Source organism: Lynx canadensis, chromosome D2 (assembly GCF_007474595.2).
Source record: "Lynx canadensis isolate LIC74 chromosome D2, mLynCan4.pri.v2, whole genome shotgun sequence".
Taxonomy (NCBI): Eukaryota; Metazoa; Chordata; class Mammalia; order Carnivora; family Felidae; genus Lynx; species Lynx canadensis.
Window position 1 is genome coordinate 5,891,468 of NC_044313.2, and position 20,990 is coordinate 5,912,457.

Sequence of the window (20,990 nt, forward strand, 5' to 3'; positions counted from 1 at the left end):
TGGGCTTATGAACCGTGAGATCATGACCCGAGCCGAAGTCAGGTGCTTAACCAACTGAGCCACCCAGGCGCGCCCCGAGTGTTGTACTTTTGATCAGGTTCTTGACCAAATCAGAAGGATATATTGCCGTTCTGGGTCACTTCTCTTAACAATAAGATGTTCTCTCGCTGCAATTAGGAAGCGCTGGAGGTCCGTAAACCCCAGTTCATCTCTCGCTCACAAGAACGGCTGAAGAAGCTTGAACACATGATACAGCAGAGAAAAGCCCAGCGGAAGGAGAACATAGTGCAGAAGCAGAGTGTCTTTCCTGTCCGCGCCGACAAGAAGCAGTTCACGGTTCCCCACCCTCTCAGCGGTAAGCTGCAGGTGGCTTGGGGGGGGTGGCAGTGGGACGGGGTGTCTGGGAGGACCAGGACCTTCATCCAAAGTGATGATGCACGTGATACCCCTGACACGCACAGGACGCGGGTTTGTGCCGCACATCCAAACCTCCGTGTTGTCCTGAAGCCTGCCCTGGGAGCCAGCCCGTGGCGGGAGCTGATACAGGGTGCTGAATTCAGCAGAACCAGCTTGGGACACAGATTTACCACTACAGCTGGGAAGGAAGCCACATAACTCTAGCAGCCAGGGTAGCAAGTTCAAATTCTTGGCTCCTAACAGACATTTGCGAGAGATCCCCTTTGCCCTTCGTAGATTGCAAAACAGATCTCAGGGTGAGAGGTTGACTCCAGCTTGTCTACATCAACATTTGTCATCCTGAAACCCCCTTTCCTGCTGTGAGTGCAGAGCGCGGATGGCCAGCTTTCCCCCCCACGGTGTAGCCAGTGTCAGGCTGGCCCCGTGAGGGGTGGCACTCGAACGCTCATTAGACGGGGGGTTCTCCGGAATCTCCTCTGGGCCAGGCACCATGCTGGGAGGTGGGGATAGCACAGTGAGCCAGACTAGACTTGGTCCTTCCTTCATGGAGCTTATAAACAGACTATTAAACCAGGAAGAATAACAGGAAGGCTTGAGGGCAACAGTGGAGACATCGGAGCCCATACTGATGGCCTGCCAACTCAAATCTTAAAATCTGGAGGCCTGGGGAAACCTCCATTTTATTCCTTTGGATAGAGGAACAAGATCTTTCTTCCTAGGAAAACGTTCTGGCCCCAGGAGGTGAAATCATGCATATAAATCTGGATAAAAGTCCTCTAGGGAAATAACCATATTCAATAAAATGCAGCTTCGCAAACATTACCAAGATCCTTCGGGGGAGCCTGGGCGACGGAGGACACAGGGTGTTATCCCAGAATTCCTGCTCACCTCTGCAGTGCCCGTGGACAGGCTGTCTCCTTCATCCACCCGGGGCACTGCGGGTCCTAAGACCCAGGCAAGGATGCGTCCTTCTTGTGTAGAGGATTCAGGAAAACACCTGCTGCTGTTTCCCAGTGTGCTTAAAAAAAGAGAAAAAAAAAAAAAAAGTCGACAAAATGAATGTGCGGAAAGTTCCCCTCTTTGAACGTGTGTCTCACATTTTCAAGCTGCCTGGCAGACCCAGGCTGCATTTGGGCGTGTTCCCCCAGGGACCAGAATCTCTGGCTCGACAGAGAGAAACCTAGGTTCGGTGCAGACTTCTCAAGTTACTACGAGGAACCAGCCATCGGCCACCAGTGGGAGCCCCCCCCCACCCCCCGCCGCCCCGGGGACTTTGACGTCTCCCCTTGTCTGGAGAAGGGCTACGGGGGTGCTCATGATGTGTGGGCCGGCTGGCCTTGATAGTTTTGAAGATCCTGCTTGTTCAAAATGGCTAAGTTAACAAATATGTTGCCGACAAACATAGAGCAATGCCACTGTAGAGCTCAACAGAACCACATACAAAAGACGGCATCCGATCAGCTTCCTTTTTAATCAGTCCCGTCCTTTGCGTAGGAAGAGATGGAAGGCCAGAGACGCTCAGGAGCTTCTTCTGGGTGGGGCTGTTCAGCAGCAGTAGAGCTGGGGTTCTCATCCTCGGGGCCAGCTACCTACTGGCTGTGCCACACTGTGGGTGCCGAATGGTCTAGAACCACCATCGTCTCAAATATTAGGGAGATGCCCGTCGGTCATCCCTAGGGCTGCTTTAAGAAGTGACCACAGGCCGGGGGCGCCTGGGCGGCTCAGTCGGTGAAGCATCCGACTTCGGCTCAGGTCATGATCTCAGGGTTCGTGAGTTCGAGCCCCGCGTCGGGCTCCGTGCTGACGGCTCAGAGCCTGGAGCCTGCTTGGGATTCTGCGTCTCCCTTCTCTCTGCCCCTCCCTTGCTTGTGCTCTCTCTCTCTCAAAAATAAATAAACATTAAAAAAAAAAAACCTTTAAAAAAGTGACCACAGGCTGGTTGGCTAAAATAATAGGAATTTAATCTCTCAGAGTCTGGAAGCCAAAAGTCCAAAATTAAGGTGTCTAAAATGATTGGGGTTTTTTTTGGAGGCTCAGAGGGAGAATTCATGGCTATGCCCCTGTCCTCGCTTCTGGTGGCTTCTGGCAATCCTTGGCTTATAGATGCATCACTGCTTTCTCTGCCTCCACTTTCACATGGCTTTCTCCCCTTGTCTACGTGTCTTTGCAAATTTCCTCATCTTAGAAAGACATGAGTCACCGGATCAGGATCCACCCTAATCCAGTGTGACCTCATTTTCCCTTGCATACTTCTGCAAAGACCCTATTTCTGAGTTAAGTCACAATCACAGACTGGGTGGGGGGTGAGATGTGAACATATATTTTTGGGGAGACATAATTCTACCCACTACAGTATCCAACTGTGGTGTTTTCCCCTAAGCAGGTCTCCTTACAAGGTCACATTGAATGAAATATACGTACTTTTCCATTTAGAGAGAGAGAGAGAGATCGAGTGAGGGAGGGGGCAGAAGGGGGGAGAGAGGGGGAGAGAGAGAGAGAGAGAGAGAGATCGAGTGAGGGAGGGGGCAGAAGGGGGGGAGAGAGGGAGAGAGAGAGAGAGAGAGATCGAGTGAGGGAGGGGGCAGAAGGGGGGGAGAGAGGGAGAGAGAGAGAGAGATCGAGTGAGGGAGGGGGCAGAAGGGGAGAGAGAGAGAGAGAGAGAGAGATCGAGTGAGGGAGGGGGCAGAAGGGGGGAGAGAGAGAGAGAGAGAGAGAGTGTGAGTCTTAAGCAGGCTCTATGCTTAGCTCAGAGCCCAATGTGGGGCTTGATCCCGAGATTCCCCGGGATCATGACCTCAGCAGAAATCAAGAGTTGGACGCTCAGCCTACTGGGCCACCCAGGCGCCCCTAAATGAAATCTTTAAAGGATATTTACATCATTTAAATATTCAAATATTCAAAATATATTTATAATTTTAAATCTATACATTTACAAATATATTTAAATATTCACATGAACATTTTAAAATCGTATGTAATAGAAGGTGATCAGACCCAGTCCACAGCTTTAAATCACCGAAGCACCCTTCGTAGTCCCCCAGTTCTGAGCTCGCCCCAGCAGCTAGGATGCCGTGGGCAGGACTTTGGGGCATGGATTTTATGGCCGTTCTGCTCGTCCCTGCGGTATTTATGTGTCGATGAGAGCTTCAGGCTCCTGTTTGTTTGTGTTGGGTCAGTGAAATCAGACAACTTCTGAAACCAGAGCCTCGTGTGAGCTGGGCAAGTGAGAGGAAGTGTTTAAGCCCCATGAAACGAGTCTCCGTTGCACATCTTGCCTTCCGCCTGTCCGCTGGCAAGATGCTAAAAGTGAGATGAAGATGTCTTTCTTCCAGGCGAAATTAGTTAACAGGTCATATGCGTGCACGAACTCCGGCTACGGCTTCAAGACGGCGGTTAGAAGGAGGACTCGGGTTTGCTTTCTGAGCTGGGGTCGCTGCCTCCCGGCGGGGTCTGCCCAGGACAGACCGGAGAGGCGCGGGTGGGCTCTCTGTTGGCAGAAAGACACCTGCTCCGGCAGCGGCCGCCCCAGGAAGCGCCTGACCTGCAGGGACTATTACGGCGAAGGCCGGGGTGGGGCGGTGCAATGCGGCTTCCTGTTGACCCTTGGATTCTGAGCAGTTGTGAGGCCTCAGGGCGGGGACAAGCGTGTACGTGCATGTGTGTGCACACGTGTGTGAGCGTTATCGGGGCTCCCTCTTTGTAGACGGGGATTTTCGTGGACAGCTGAGACTAGAGAGCCACAAGGACGTGGCATTATAAAGGCCCTGCCTACAGCCCGGCCTGTCTTTACTGTCTCGCCGGCTGGAGTTTGAATTCTCAAAGTGAGGACGCGTCCGCTTGCTCGCCAGGAGCCTCCTGGGCCACCTCTGGGTGGGCTGTGGCAAGTGACATGAAAAGCCTTTTCATCCACCTGTTAGTAAGCCTTTCTCGAGAACCCGCTGTGTGCCCAGTACAGTCCCAGGTCTCACGGGCCTCCCCACCTCGTAGGGAAAGGGTGCAGGCGATACTTGGGGCTGGGGGTGCCTTCTGATGGGGAGACCTCGGAGCCGCGCTGGGATAGGTAGAGACCGCGCACGGTGGTGCGGGGTGGGGGTGGGTGAGGGTGTAACGTCACAGCAGAGAGAATTGTCAGGGTGTCAGTTTGGCTAGGACTAGACTGCCAAGTGGGGGTGCGGATCGAGGGGGGTGACCATAGATGCCACTTCCAAATTGAACCTCATTTCGAGGTCGGAAGCCCCAGGCGGGTCATGGTAGGCAGTCCCGGGGCAGGGCAGTGGGATGCGGGATGATGGCAACTGGGCAGAATGGATACACTGCGGTGACTGTTGAAGTGTGGAGGAGAGAAGGGGAGAGAAGCAGCCGAAGGAGGAAGGCAGGAATCAGGCTTTGCTCTCGGCCTCTGAGGGTACAGACTCTCCCGTCTAAGGGCCTCCCCCCTCCCTTCCCCCGTCAGGGCTCTTTTGCCCACGTCACCATGGTTACCTAGGCTGTGGACCATCATCCCCATGCAGCTCCCTGGGTCCCGGGGGTCGGTCGTGTTCACGGGCCGACCCTCACCGGGGAATTGGAATGTTTCAGAATTAGTCCCTGCTTCCCCCTTGCAGAATGAATCTGGGGCGGGACGAACCGAAAGCATCAGGTATGGCGACCTCGGACGTAGGGTGGGGTAGGTGGGTTGGCACCCACAGGCATAGACAGCACAGAACCTGTAGCTCGTAGGTGCTCAGTCAGCGGCAACCCTCACTATCCTCTGTGGACCCAGCCCAGAGCCTCCTGGATTTCACCCCTGCGACCGAGACCCCTCCTAGCCTGACTCTGCCCCCCTGCACCCAACCCTGCTCAGCTGGTCTCATTGGCTGTCCTTCCTTACCTCAGGGTCCCTAAACCCGCTGGTAGAAAGCTTATCTGTCTCTACTTGTCTCTGCCCTACAAAATCCAGCCTCTTCCTTAATCTCTTGCCCCCAAGGCTCTTCCTTCTGCCTCCTGCCGTGCCCGCCCTGGACCATGTGGTGATGCACACTTAGCTCTTTGTGAATCGCTGTGGCTGTGGCCCTCCCAGCTTGTCCCCACAACCCGTGAATGTGTGGAAGACCCACGAGGAGTAGCCCCTTCTTCCATGAAGCTCTCCCTGATACTCCCATCCACTCCCCCGCCCCCTCCCTCTTCCATTTGAGCGCTCGTGGTCTTGCACCTCTCCGGATCCCCACCCTCCTGACCGTCTTCACTTTGGATTACGGTCCTGCGGGCGTGCTAGTCAAATCGCCCTAGATTGTAAATGCCGGTGGGCACGCAGCCCTCCCGCACCCGAATTAATCTGAATTGCATTATCCACACTTCCCAAGGTGATCCAAGTCAGAGCCATTCAAATCACAGACCAGCAGAGGGACGGAATTCTCCGGAAGGCGCTGCAGAATTCCTTCTCCAGCAGATCTGCCTTCAGTGATGATTCTTGGCTGGAGCGCGCATTAAAATTAATTTGCATTCCCAGAGCGTCGAGCTGGAGAAGTGACCCAGCAGATATGAGATGGCTGGGGAAGTCATCGCAGTAATAAAAATGTGCTGTTCATCACGCAGCTAGCTGAGCACCAGCCCCGTTGTCCCACGTCGTTGCCTGGTCTGATCTCGTGAATGTTTCTCCGTAAGACATCTGAATAAATATTTGGGGGTAGTTCTCCCGCCATTACTCACAAAGGAGTTTTTAAATGCGCTTATCAGATAAAAGTAATTGTTACTTCATCAGCCTGCAAAGAAAACAAGGAGCATGATTTAGCTAAAAGACTCTCCCTGGTTCAGAGATATTCCTTTTCTCGATTGCCTGGATTTTATTTTCCAAATGATTTCCCTCTTATCCCACAATGCAGTGCAGTAGTAAACCTTGCAGTGACACTGAGGACATAAATCTACTTGGCAATGAGAAGGAAAGTTTATTCATCATCTGTAAATCACCATATTTTGTGGTTCTTGAAAAAATCCTGGGAAACCCTGGAATTGGAGCAAACAATGACTCTCGTATCAACAGTTAATCTTTCAGACTTTCACCAACTGTTGCTGTCTTATGGGGAAGAGTGTGATTTGAGCCATTGTTAAAGTTCCTTTAAATGAGTAATTTAGGGGCGCCTGGGTGGCTCAGTCGGTTGGGAGTCCGACTTCGGCTCAGGTCACCATCTCGCGGTCCGTGAGTTCGAGCCCTGCGTCGGGCTCTGTGCTGACAGCTCAGAGCCTGGAGCCTGCTTCCGATTCTGTGTCTCCCTCTCTCTCTGACCCTCCCCCATTCATGCTCTATCTCTCTCTGTCTCAAAAATAAATAAACGTTAAAAAATTTTTTTTAAAAATAAATAAATGAGTAATTTAAACTTGCCTTTGAATACACACACCTTTTAAAGAAAACGTGGGGGCGAGTACACCAGATTTTCTTTCTAATAGAGTTTAAATCCTCTAGCTACAAATAATAACTTTGAAAACAGCATTACAACTGTTAAAGGCACTGAGAAGTTGTGCAACAATGAAGACTGCTTACATTTGTTCAACCTTGTTTTCCCTAAACTTTTTTGTTTGTTTGTTTTTACCTTGGAATGCTTTGATCTACTTCTTGAGAGTTCACTCTGGAAATGTTGTTCTAGGAATCTTTGCTTATAGAAAGATCGACCATGGTTTGCTAAGGAAACCCCAACCAGAGTGTAAGTCTGCCGTTTCCCACAGCCACTTGGGACGGCGGGAGGGGGGCCTTACCCTCCTTGCTTGTATTCTTTTGGTCTAGCAGTGTCAGGAAGCAAGGGTGGAGGGCCGTGGGGACCTCTGGGCAGCAGACTGTGGTGCCGGCTTCGCAGTCTGTGTTCGGCTTTGCCCCACTGGGTGCTTGTGCGTTGACAGGCCCTGCCTAGACCGTGAGGGTTCCCCTGGCATCCGCACCAATGCCATCATGCTGGTACCCAGCACGATGTCCATCAGACAAGAGGAGCCAGGTAGTCCCTTTGGAAAGTATGTCACAAGCGTGACCGTGTGACATAATGGGAGAAGGAGGGGGCTTGTCTATACCAAGAGCTCAGACAGGAGTGATGCAGGGGAGAGACCTCGCGGACACAGGCTCGCCTTCCTCTGTGGTCCCCGTGGCTTTTGTGGGAGCCAACAGAGAGCCTTGGGGCCCCTTTATCCTTTGCTGGGTCTTTGAGGAGTGATTAAGTAATAAATGGAAATTTGTCTTTGGCTTCAGGGATGGAGTGTGGATGGAAAGGAGCAGGGGTGTTGGGGGGGTGGTGAGAAAGCAAACAGAGTACAAGAAATCCAACCCCCTTGTCCTCAAGGGGTTTCGTGCCACTTGGGGTAAGAGCTGGTCTGGCAGACAGCTGGAAACCAAGTCTAGAGCCACGTCGGAAAAGCCCCTGAGGGCTTGTGCTGCTGCTTTTGGTCTGAGTTCAGGATCTGACCAGGGAATTGCGTAAAGACTCCATTTATCTCCAAAACTGTTCTTAATAGACATGTTTGACCTGGGGATCTGTTTCCTTCAGCTGGGGGAGCTGGAGCTGTGGTCCCCGGGCCCCGTCTGCGCCATGCTGGGTCAAGAGTTCTCCCATCACGGGGCGCCTGGGTGGCTCAGTCAGTTACATGCCCGACTCTTGGTTTCGACTCAGGTCACGATCTCCCGGTTGGTGAGCTCGAGCCCCACATCGGGCTCTGCACTGTACAGATCCTGCTTGGGATTCTGTCTCCCTCTCTCTCTGTCCTTTCCCCCACTCACTTTCTACCTCTCTTTCAAAAAAAAGAAAGAAAGAAAAGAAACTTAAAAAAAAAAGAGTTCAGTTACGAAGATCCGCCTGCGTTCTTGGTGAGCCTTTCTCATCACCGTGCCATCGCCGCACTCAGGCTCTGAACTCGGGGGTGAATCTCTGTGCAGGAGCTGAGCTCTCCAAGAAGAGAACGAGTGAGTCTTCTCTAACCAGGAGGCTTCGTACTCTGCTTCTCACACTGAGCCTGCAAAGAGAAACGGATGATCCCCGGAGACCTCTGGTTTATTTTTCATTTCTGAATGTTGTATGCCTTCGCCAGAAGGATCTGAGAGCCTCACTACACTCGCACACTCTGATAGCAGCCTCTCTGTTGTGTGGCCGGGTGGCGATTGGGACGAGCATCGCTTTCACTTAAATGCCAGTATCTGGGCCGCGTCCACCACCTTCCGGGCCCCCGGAGCAGGCTGTTCACGGTGTGGAACTGTCATTCAGAGCTGGATTCCACCGAAGGCTAGAACAGATCTGAGAAAAATGGGAAACGGTTATCCAGCCCAAGACTTCATCATCTCAAGAGCACTTCGGAAGCAAGCCGCCTAAGAGTCTTTCCAGTTGTTGCCTTTGTCCGGTGTGATGTGTATCATTTAATTTCTGGAGGGCTAATTAGTCCAAGCGAGCCCCCTTTGCTGTTGCCTCTGTCAAGCAGATTAGAGGTCCCATTGAAGGGAGCTGAATAGAAATGAGGCGCAAGTAATGAGATTCAACTCTTGAAAACCACCATGTGATTATTCCAGCGGCCGGATGTTCAGCTGCTCATTGGCTCTGAACAGCTCACTGGCAAAATGAGCAGCCTTGTGATCTCAGAACACGAGATTTGGGGAGCCTTTTTTTAGAGAACATCCTCAGAGATGTTCCCCCCAAACATACCCCATTTTCATTCCTTTTGGGAGGCCCTGTCTCTAATAGAAGATTCTGAGAGGTGTAGACTTGGTGTCTACACTCCAAAGTGGTTTGTTGGCTCCCTGCTGGATTCTCTCCAACAGGCATCCCTTGGTTTTGGTGTTTCTAAGATAGGGGAAGCAAGTGCCTGAAGGATTCTTCAAAGTGCTCAGGGTGACTGCAGAAAATGAGCTTCTGGGAGGGCATCGTAGTAATAAATCCAGTGTGAACTTGATTATCATTTAGATTACTTGTTCAATAGGGAAAATGAAGCTTTGCAATCAGAGCGGTAGATAAGGGCTCTGTGCGCACAGGAAAAAGAACCTCAGCCCCATAAACAACCAATCTGCTGGCGTCTGGGTGATCCTTGCTGCCTCCTGGCAATACTGAGAGCCCCCTGAATGTGGAGTCCACCCATCTGTGTGTGTGTGTGTGTGTGTGTGTGTGTGTGTGTGTATGTGTGTGTGTGTATGTGTGTGTGTTCACATGTAGGAGGTGAGGGCTGTAATAAACACCCACAGGTATTTATAGAGATTGACGGGGTATTGGGGCTCAGCTTTTACTCAGCTGCTCTCCCAGAGCAGCCTCCGAAGCACCAAAATCTTGGTAGCTGGTTATTGGCTGACTTTGAAACAGGTAAGGGCTGAAGCATGTCTGGCCTTGCAAATTAAATGATCAACACAGGCCCTATGGCTCGGTTACGGTAATGAGCCAGACACAAGAGATTGGGAGTGGGGGGGGGGGGGGGGGGGGCACAGGCGCGACTTTCTAGAAATACAGAAATGGGCAATTTACCTTAGTCATTTTATTGAAAAAACTGAAAACAAACCCCAAACTTCCTCGATTTGAATGTTAATGAGAAGTGACTACAGCCATGGTTTTCTTTCCTCTGTATCAGTGAGTTAGAACAACAAAGCTTTAAGGAAAATCCATAAAAGACCAGTAAGCAGGCTGAAAATTGTGCTCGCCCGTCACTTTAATTTCATAAAGGCAGAATTTTCATTCCAAGAGAACGGATAGATGCGATTTCGCTGTATTTTTGAGCAAAGCTCATGCAGGATGGTTTCTATTCCCTGAAATGAGGTCCCAGACGGGTCCCCTGCACCTGTCCTTGTAAAACCATCTCTGGCTGCAGGCGGGTCCCAGTGGGGCTGCCTCATTCCTCTCCACCGTTGGGGACAGCTCTTCCTTTTTCAAGATTCGGCTTAGCTGTCTGCTGCTCGGAAGTCTCCCCCAGAGCCCTAGACCCCACACAGACCCTCGGTTCTGGCCCCTAAAGGCCTCATTTATCTGGCTCTCACCCTGGGCTTAGTTCCCCGGGTGTCTCACCAGAGCGCCGAAGAGGTGAAAGCATTAACAGTCATCACATGAATGGCCAGTCCAGCGCACAGCCTGGGCGTCACCCTGATTCCTCTCTGCACCTCACTTTGCACATGGGCAGTGTCCCTGAGGCTGGAGACCACCTGCTTCCTGGCCCCGGGAGCACCGCCGTCTCCAGGATCCCCCCCCCCAAGTGCCTGATCTGCTCCCTTCGGCCTGTTTGTACCTCCTCCACCTGGTTTGTGTATGAACAGCCACCGGTCGTCTCCTAACAACACACGTCGGATCTCCTGTGTGAACCCCACGTGGCTCTCTGTCTCTCTCACTGTGGAGAAAAAGCTCCTAAAAACAGGCCTGCGGAGCACAGTACGGATGCCTCCCAGTTTGTGTGCACGTTAGCATCACCTGGAGCTTGGGGTTCACGTTTCCAATGCCCACGCGTGGGCATCGTGGTCAAAGCCCCCTGGTGGTTGTCAAGGGTGACCTGGGGGGAGAATGTTGCTGTCTTTGATCTTGGGCCAGCCACTGGCCTGACGTCACCTCGCGCCTCGTGCCCTCCTCCCTCCCTCTTTGGTTCCCACCAGGCCTCCCCACTGCTGGTCTTGTGGCCATTTGGGTTGTGGTTTAAATACCTCCTCCCCCGAGGGGCCCTCCCAACCGCCCCGGCCCCCCTCTACCATGTGGCTATCAGAGCACTTGCCTGATTCTTTGTGGCCAGTTTGTAAATTATCTGGCCTCCCCCCTCCACAAATGAAATTCATGGTGGCAGGATCCTACCTACTTTTGTTTTCTTCTGAGCCTCCCCTGGTGACGTAGGAGTTGCTCATTAGATGTAGGAGGAAGGAGGATAAGAAAAACAAAGGTTGGGTGCATCTCATGGGAAGGGAGCTGGCACTCTTCAGGATGCCCCAAAATATGGATTCTGCAGTACGAATTAGCAGCAGTGTTCTGAGGTCAAGAGCCTGTGTGGACGGGGCTGGACTGATTCGGGCTGAAACCCAACTCTTTGAAGTCTGATTACCTGGACGCTAAAGCCCAAAAAAATCACGCGCATGTCACAGGGTTGGTGTGCAGGTCAGGGGAGATCAGGTTGGAAGGCGTCCAGTGAACCCTAGCGGTCCTGCTGTAAATAACAACGTGGACCCCTCGGATGTGACACACGGCTCTCAAAGTGCCAGGCCGGGCTCTGTTCGCCCCGGTGAGGTTGGGAGCCATTAGCGACACCCTTGTTTTATTTCACACAACTTCCTCCAGGGGCATAGACCTGCCGCCTCTCTCTTCCCTCCCCACCAGAACAAAAGGTCTCACCGTTCATCCGATGTGTTTGGTGCTGTTAGGAAAACTCAAGTCAGCAGCCGAGGAGCAGACACTTTCCTAAAGCGTGGGTGGAGCCCACCAGCTGGGGCGCGCCCTCTTGGACGGAGCCCTGCTTGTTTTTTGTACCTAACGGGGCTGCTGGGCCCCGAATTCAAATTTCCGCAGAGGCACAGCAGGCCACGAAGAGTCCAGAAAACAAAACAGTGGAGGTGCCAAGGAGCTCGCATTTGCTTTTGTTTCCTCTTGGAAACAAAACCAAAGCTCCATTGTGGTATCAGGTGCTCTAAAGAAACAAACTTTAAAAAAAAAAAAAAAAAAATCTGGTTTCCCAGAGGAGACGGCGTACAATTGGATTAAGATTGTAAAAAAAAAAGTCACAACTCCAATTTGTATTCGTATTCCCTTGGAACACTGTCTGTCTGTCCGTCTGTCTGTCTGGCTTGACCTCCCTCTACTCTTGAGCGGCTCCTGAGCGAGTGCTAATCCAGGTTTGAGGCTAATTTTTTGTAGAGGTTCCTTCTCCTCACCTGAGTGGGAGTCTTCAACCAGTCATACAAGTGCTCACCCAAGTGCATAAGTGCCCACCTTGAGGTGCCACCCCATTTCCTTGGGAAAGTGATTAGGTTGTGTCTGAGGCTCTCCACGCTGGTCTGGTCCTACCTGGAGCGAAGGCCAGGTGTGGGCTGCTGGGAGGCACCCTGGAGATCTTCGCGGTGATGTTGGCTGCTCCTTTACACTGGGGACATTTCCCTCTAGCTGGGAACATTCTTCTGATTGTTTTGACCCCTCTCGTATTTCTTCTCTGAGTCTTCCCTTTGAAGTTTAGCAATGGTGCCATTTTTTCTTCTGCGTTGAGTAACCAGACAGACTACAAGCTCAGCCACTGTGTTGTTTGCAACTTGTAAATCAGTACCAGTGTTTTCTTTCTCCAGAGGGGACAAATTTGTTAGCATCCCTCTCTTTACCCACCCCCCTTCGTGTATATTCATGGAAAATTCTGTAAGCCCGAGAAGTCTTGCGTGGCTCTACTGAGTGAGGGGATAGATCCACATGGAGATTAATAGAGACACATGGGGTCTTTGCTGGGGATCCCAAGGAGCCCCTTTCAACTGTGTGACACTTAGCTAGGATGCTGCGTCGTGCGCCTGCTTTGCTCAATGGAAGGGGTAAACTGGTCACTGTCTAGGTGTTTCAGAAAGCGTGGCAGCTTCTCAGCTGTAACTCCATGTAACACGTACCCCAAGAGTATTTTTGCGTGACCGACTCTTGGTTAATCCATAGGGTGGAGAGCATCGTGGGGATTTAAGTTATTGCAAAAAGGTACATATACGCTGTTTTGAAAACATACATACTACTTTTGGGGCGCCTGGGTGGCTCAGTCGGTTAAGCGTCCAACTCTTGCTTTCAGCTCGGGTCACGATCTCACGGTTTGTGAGTTTGAGCCTTGCGTTGGGCTGTGTGCTGACAGTGCAGAGCCTGCTTGGGGATCTCCCTCTCGCCCTCTTTTTCTGCCCCGCCTGCGTGCACACGCGCTCTCTCTCTCTCTCTCAAAATAAATAAATAAACCGTAAAATACGTACCACTTTTAATGTACAAACCTCATTGTAATTAGTAATATGTATTTACACTGAAAACATTCCAGACTCATAGTGATTCTCAGTCACTGTGCACTTTCTCAAAGGACCCTAGACAGGCGTTCCTACTATGTTGTTGTCCGTTGCCTTTCCGACTCTGAAAAGGGGTATTCCCGCCGTGAGAATGGATTCAGAGGCTGAATGTCCCTGAGGGGCGGGGGCCCACTTATGAGTATCAATCCCTGCTCTCAAAATGCTCCAGTGATAGCTGGGAGACTTCCTTGTCCTCAGAGGTACCAAAAACCTAGTGTGGAGATCTTTTGTGGGTGAAATGACCAGACACCCGTACCCAAGGTGACCCTGAAGCACGTTTTGGGGCCACCGTAGCACTGCCCCCCGCACCCTAGGAATGTTGCTAGATGAAGCACATGAAGGAGTCACTGTCTACAAGGTATGTTAGACGCTGACCTTGTACTTCACGCCCGCGTTTAACTGTCATCAAGACCAACCTGCTGGTTGTCAGTTTCAGTCTGTTTGTGGTATGTGAGTGTCCACTGAGCCCTGCAGTGTTTGTGACAGGTGAGGGCTTAGACTGAGGCTCAATAACCAAGTGCGTCCTGGGCCCACTGTAATGTTTCTCTAGAAATGTGCAATAGCCATAGCTTCTGAAACTAATCTTTCTGTTTCTTTCCAGATAACTTGTTCAAACCCAAAGAAAGGTACATTTCGGAGAAGGAGATGCACCTGCGATCTAAAAGGTACTTGGTGGTGGTTGGAGGTCAAGAAGTTGTGGGGGAAGATGGCAGAGTGGGGGGGCCGACGCATCCAAGTGCCGTCCAGAGCGGCCATTGTTGTCAGCTCTGCCTCTAAGGTCTGAGGTCTTCTTGGCCGTGAATTTGAGAAGCTGGCTGAAAGAAGTGCATTTGTCCAATCGCACCTCGGAACGTTAATGCCGTTCTTGGAAAAGCCTTGGGAAAGCGGTGGGTCTTGGCTTCTGAACTGATCCGGTAACTGGTCTCTGAGAGATCCCCAGGCTCGTAATGGGAGCGCTTCTGCACGCTCTCATCGTCTCTGTGGGCAGGAGCCGTCGGTCGCGGTGCACCTTTGAAGGTAATTTCGGGAGGAGGACAGAGGTGGTTTCTCCTGAGGGCCTGGACGGTGGCGGAGCCTGCCGAAGGGAGTCCAAACTTGGAGGCCGCTGGCGTGTGGGAGCCCGCAAAGCCACAGAGGGCCACGCGCTGGGTGTTCCCGCTGTTCCATCCCCGGCGGGCTTGGAGGCCTCGCTGTCCACAAGCTAGCTCTCCCTGTTCTGTGTGGCTGGTTGCTGCCCTAGACCCCTACTAATTCTCACCCACCTGCTGCACACAAAGGGGGCCATTCTTTCTGAGCCCCGGGCCTCGTCACCAAAATGTTATAACTCGGCAGTGTCGGCCAAGTTCGTGCCAGTAAAATGTCATCAGTTTATCATAAAGTATCTAGCGCTGGGAGGAGCTGTAATAATTAAACCAAACTGATAGTGTGCTGAGAGAAACTACGGAAATAGGAAGAATGTGTTTCTCCACGGCCCAGGCACAGCATTTCTGCTTTTACTATGACTGTATCGCTTCTGTGATAATGAGCCAACTTCGGGCATCTGCAGGGAACCCCTTTGTAAGTGAAAACGTGCAAGGGAGGAGAAAGGGGGCCATCCCATTAGCAACCTGGTTCACCGCCTTCTAGCCAGGGGTTTACAGGGCCGCTGGGTTTTCAGACTTGCCGTTTTAGAAGTGTAGGGTTGTGTATACCCTCAGGCCAAAAGTATTCCTTTTTCAATTCAGTGAAAAAATTCAGCCAACTCTCTCCCTCCCAGTCTCCAAACCCCAAACTGCTATTATGGAGCCTTGCAATTAAAATGATAGAGCTCAAGGCGGCACTCATGGTGGACAGGATCGTCCTATCGTTTTACGAAAAAGGAAACTGAGGTTCGGAGAGGACACACAAGCCAGGTTAAGGTGCCTCCCCTGGAAGGAGTCAGTGCTGGGGTTTTCACTCTGTGCCCTGAATGGGCTCTGACCCTGGCCCTCAGTCCTCAGTCTCACCAGAGCTTTCTTTTCTTTTGTTTTCTTTGTTAGTAGTTTTTATCTTAAAAACTCAAACAGTGGAGATGAAACTACAGTCCCCCATGACCAACTGTCTTCCCCCCACATCACGTCCCTGCACCCAGGCCTTTCTTCAGAGACCCACGGTTATCAGCTGTCTGTGTGTCCTTTCTGTGCCTGAAAATGGATTTTTATTTGTACATCTACAATTATCCAATTTTTAAAATTTTTTTTACATTTTATTTATTTTTGATAGAGAGAGACAGAGCACAAGTGGGGGAGGGGCAGAGAGAGGGGGAGACCCAGAATCCGAAGCAGGCTCCAGGCTCCGAGCTGTCAGCACAGAGCCCGACGTGGGGCTGGAACTCACAAACCGCGAGATCATGACCTGAGCCGAAGTCGGACGCTTAACTGACCGAGCCACCCAGGCGCCCCTACAATTGTCCAATTTTTAACCATAAATGGCATCATATTATATATATTTTTTCCATAGCCTTTTTTCACTTTATGTCTGCGGGGTCTTTCTATGTCAAAAGATACAGTTATGGATGATTTTCCTCATTCACTTAAATATCTGCCACGGGGTGCATCGTATGGATATACCGTAGGTTATTTAGAAAGTCCTTTTAACAAAATACTGCGTCCAGGCCCCTAGGAGTGAGACCCGGAATTTTTATCTGAAATTGCCCACATGATTCAGATGGTTGGTGTCAGGAAGACGGTCTCTGTGCATCTGAAGGGATTTCCACCATGGAACTTTGGGACATTCAGCTTGCCTACTGATTCCCTACAGTCCTCTCCCTGGCCCTTTCTAGAATAGTTCCTGGATATGGCAACCGTGTGTTCATTTATTCATTCAAACCGTGTCAACGGCATAAGCTTTTCCCAGACGTTTTCTGCTACCTGGTCGGGGGGACAGTGCTGTGTAGGGATGGACAGACCAAGGTTCAGAGCCCAGCCCATCCTCCAGCTGACGGACTTTACACGAGTCTCCCGGCCTCGCTGGGGCTCGGGTTCCTCGTTCCTATGGAAGCAGGACACTGCGTGCCTCTCTCGACTGTTGTGACGATTGAGAACATTCACGTCAGGTGGTCAGCCCGGTGCTCAGAAACCAAGATAACGTCACCTGCTAATTTTGTCATCATTAATGTTTTTATACTTCGTTAATTATTATTTTAACAGTGGAACCGATTAAACAAATTTTGTCTGGCTTTCAGACATGAAAGAACATGACAAAAAGGTGTTGATCCACGTACCATGTATCTAGCAAAACCCAAAAGCCCAGGCGCAGCCGCTCTACTGTGTCTGTGGATTCTCGCAGAAATATTGTTTGGTGTCAGTATGCAAACAGCTCCCGCTAGGAGGTAGGAAGGAAGGGTCCAGAAGAAGGTCTCTTGGGCCCCACTTCCCTTGAAAACTCCTCACTTTACACCAGGACAAGAGCATAATACGTATGCCTGAGACGTATTTGGAAGCAGTTTGATTAGGAAGGCATCAGGTTAAGAGGTAAATACACATTTGTGTGTGTGTTATTCCAGCACAATTCCTGTTACTTCCATGTATTCAGCGCTCTGTTTCTAAGTCACAGGAAGGTAAAAAAAAATTGTAGGAAAATGGTACCTGGGGCAAGTTTACACGGAGGGGCAAAGCAGTAGGTTTGGAATCTCTCGCTTTAAACAAGCATGTCTTAGACAGTGGGAGGGGGAGGTGGCACAGAAGGGACGGTCACTCCCACAGCTGGCTTCTTAGCTTTGACCCCGGGTCGGGGGGGGGGGGGGGGTGCTGCCCACTGGTGATGTCCCAGCTTCCACTGCCTGTTCTGGAGACAGAGCCGGTAGGGCAGCGCTGGGTCCGGGCGCCTCCCAGCTCCGAGACGGCCCCTCTGCAGCTGGGCTCCTCTTTGTAGAGGGAGAGCCTGCCGACAAGACAGGACCCAGCTCCCCCACAGGCACACGTTGTCTTGCTACCATTCCACAGGTTTTCTGAATCTGTTTCAGAATCTATAATAACTTGCCGGAAGTTAAAAGGAAAAAAGAAGAACAAAAGAAAAGAGTGATCTTACAGAGTAACAGACTCCGTGCTGAAGTCTTCAAAAAGGTAATGGCCTGGCCCCAGCAGGTGTGATGTGTGCGTGGCTCACAGATGCTGAACCTGAACTTCACATGTTTGTCTCCTGCTTCCCTAGCAATTACTGGACCAGCTGCTTCAAAGGAACGCGGTCTAAACACAGGCCGCCCTGCTGACCCCCTACCTGGACCCGAGATGACTTCAAACGCTGGATCAACCATTAAACGTAGCATCATCTTCATGAAATGAAAACTTATTGTATTTTGGATTTTTTTTTTCAGAAAGGAAAACCTAGCTTCCTGAATTGCTTACCCAAACCACACAAGAACAGTAACCCTTGAGGAAATGGGTCCCCAGACTCTAGAGGGGTGACCGGTGGGATGCAAACCTCTAGACACAGCCCCTTCATTTTTCCACTTTGGGACTTACTTTTAGATTTGGAGTTTCAGCCACATCCCACCGGGGTGGTGGGGGGAGGCCTTATCCGTTCACATGGGCCTAGATCCCGGGGGGTTATTGGTTTTGTTTTTTTTTTTAATCAAATTTGGGGACCTAAATCTATCACTTTTTAAGTATCAATCCCAACTTTTGCCAGTTCTGCAAACTCCAAGTTAGCACCCATTATTCTTCAAAATTCCCTGGCTGTGTGGGCCACAGAAGGCTAGAAGCTGACCTTGGAAGGTAGTGGGCACTCTGCCAGAGGCCAGGGGCATACAGCCTGCTCCTCTGTGACCTGGGGTGGCCAGGGCACCCTCACTACCCCACCCCGCTCTGAGTCCTCCTCTAGAAAAAGACTCTGTTTCCACAGAAGCCAGGAGAGCAGAATTGGTGGGAAAAAAATTATAGGTGACCTCAGTGTTTACCACAAAGCCCCCCTCCTCCCAAAACAAAAGCCGGCCGGGTCGCCAAAAATGGCCCGATGGCTCCAGCTGTGCCGTCTGTCTTTCCAACGATTGACATTGTTCAATATTTATAAATGTGTGTTCGGGGAGTTAAGAACCTAACTAGTTTTTATCAAAAATGGAAATAAATGCAGTTATTACAAAAATTAAAGTATCGCTGTTGTGTATTCTGCTTTATAAACCGAGCAGCCTCTATGAATGACACTCGGTGAGAAATGGCCTCTGACCTGCTCCTCTAACCGCCCCAGCGCCCAGGTCAGGAGCCCCGTGCTTCCTGATGCCCAGGGGAGGAAGGTCGTCCCCAGAGAGCAGGCTTGGGAGAAGCCAGGCCCTGCCGGCACCCCTGTCCCCATCCTTCCTCCAATATTGCATAGACCATCCCCTTTTCTGGAACGCCTTTCATTTCTGTATCTGCCAGAAAACTGCTTAAAAACCCCAGATTCTCTCCTGACACCGTCCCCTCTGCCCTGCCCTCCGGGATGAATTGGTGCTTTGTCCTTTGGGGGCATTGTATCAGAACCCACCAGCCGGAGACGATCGAACAACATGGTCAGGAGAAGACTCCGGATTCAGGTCTTGGCTGCACTGCTCCCCGGTCTGTGCCCTTAGGCAAGGGTGTCGGTCTGGATCCAGTCAGGAGAGAGAAACCACACGGCAACTCGGACGGGGAAGCATGATGTCCACAACCATTTACCATAACGGGACTGGAGTAACGAGGGATTGGTGAGTGAGACGTCAAGGAAACTCGGAAGTGTGCAGGTGGCAGCGACAGTGTCCTGGAAGGAGCAGATAGGATGCAGAGGGATGATTGTGGCTCCACAGGTGACAGGCGTTCCTGCGATGCCCTGCTGATGGATCTGGTTGAAAATCCTCCCTCTGGAACTTTCCAGAAGCCGGATCTCTAAGATGCACAGGGAGCCATGTTACTTTGCTCTGGTACTGCCTGGGGGGGGGATGCTGGGGAAGCAGCCGCAGCCTGACCCACAGGAGCCCGCTGAGCAAACTGCCCCAGGCCTAGAAGGCGGCACCCTTCTCTCCCACAGTGTCTCAGTCTCCTTTACCGACAAAGCTTAGCATTGTGCCCGCGAGCGGAGGGAAAACACAGGGCCCAGATTCACTTCAACGGAGCAGGCAAGAAGGGCAGCTTCGCCAGGGCAAGAGGACAGAGGCGAACGTTGGCCCAGCACGTTCCTTAGCCCAGCCTCAGTTTCCTCACCTATAAAACGGAGAAAACGTCACCTCCTCGCGGTCGTTATGGGAACGGAGTCATCCGTGGGAATAAGGTGCTCGGAAGCGAAGCGTGCCCGACCCGAAGCAAGCATACCCCGAGTGTGTCCTGTCACGCGGATGCAGAAGTGGAGACCTTGGGCGCAGGGGCCGTGAGTTGTTCTTTCCCATCATGCCTCAGCTTGGCACTAAGGTGTGTCGGAAAGACCGTTAACTTTGTGGGTTGCTGCAGCAACAGTCAGTCCTACAAAGAGGATGCTTCGCAAGCTTACTTTTTCTCTCAAGCTCTTCTCCCCCTTAGAAACAATTTCAACAGTGTGGTTGATGCTTACCCTTGAGGTTAATTCCGGCTTCCTTGAACTTCCAAGATGGTACACTGAATTTCTATTCACATTTAGTGCTCTTTTAAATAGTTTAGGTCAAATCTACATTAGTTCAGGACAGTCTTTCTCAGGTAAAGATCCTGCCACACCTTTTCTTATTTTCCTTTAATATCTTCAGAGAGTCTCCCAAGCTTTTCCTAGCCAAAAATTTAAATTCAGGGTCCAACCACTTCTAGACTGTTCTCCGACACTTTCTAAGAACTGGGTTTATGTCACCTAACAACCAAGTATCTCAGAGTTCCTAGATGGATCCACCTTCCGAAAGTTGCCCATGAAGAGCTTACCCCCTCTGCAAACCTGATGCCAAGTCTTAAAACGTAAGCAGTAAGTTTGGGGCACCTGGGAGGCTCAGTCGGTTAAGTGTCCAGCTCTTGACTTGGGCTCAGGTTATGATCTTACGTTTGTAAGCTTGAGCCCCACCTCCGACTCTGAGCTGATGGTGCAGAGCCTGCTTGGGATTCTGTCTCCCTCTCTCTCTCTCTGCCCCTCCCCTGCTTGCTCTCTCTTTCTCTCTCGAAATAAATAAAAATAAACTTAAATATATATGTATATATTTAAACATATAATGTATATAAACACACACACACACACACATACATACACACAATAAGTAAAAGTCAACTTGGGATCGAATGCCATTGAATGAGGTATTTCTGAGGACACTTCTTAACTAAGCAGCCTGAGGTGGAGTTCTGGGTAATTCTGAGGAATTTGTAATGTCTGGCTGGAGCTGATCTTTTCTCCGGACAGCCAGCTCAGGACAAGGCTACATAAAAACGTCCCGGTTTCTGCTGAACTGAATTTTTTTTTCCTTTTGTTTTTGTTTGTCTTGTAATGCTGATGAGTAAATTTCAGATATCCAGCATTTCCTTTCTGTTCTAATAAGGTTATAATGGAAACACAATCATGTTATAATAAATATGGGCGTAAAGGCTTGAATCATAACAGCCATCCCTTCTATTTCTCTCAGAATGGGTTGCTCACTTTCTGGGTTCTCTTATTAAAATCAGACCTCAGGAAAGACTTTAATGATTTTGAAATTCTA

The 20,990-nt window shown here is 50.8% G+C and overlaps 1 protein-coding gene across 1 annotated transcript in view; it reads left to right on the forward strand.

Moving 5' to 3' along the window:
* The window catches only part of CD2H10orf90 (chromosome D2 C10orf90 homolog), a 77,537-nt gene extending 59,079 nt beyond the window's left edge, over positions 1-18,458 (forward strand). Inside the window, exons 5-8 of the mRNA XM_030335470.1 lie at positions 178-355; positions 13,983-14,046; positions 17,364-17,463; positions 17,552-18,458. Of these exons, the coding sequence (XP_030191330.1) occupies positions 178-355; positions 13,983-14,046; positions 17,364-17,463; positions 17,552-17,590 (381 nt within the window). The 3' untranslated portion in view covers positions 17,591-18,458. The remainder of the gene's footprint in view (positions 1-177; positions 356-13,982; positions 14,047-17,363; positions 17,464-17,551) is intronic.
* The last annotated feature ends 2,532 nt before the right edge of the window (positions 18,459-20,990 follow it).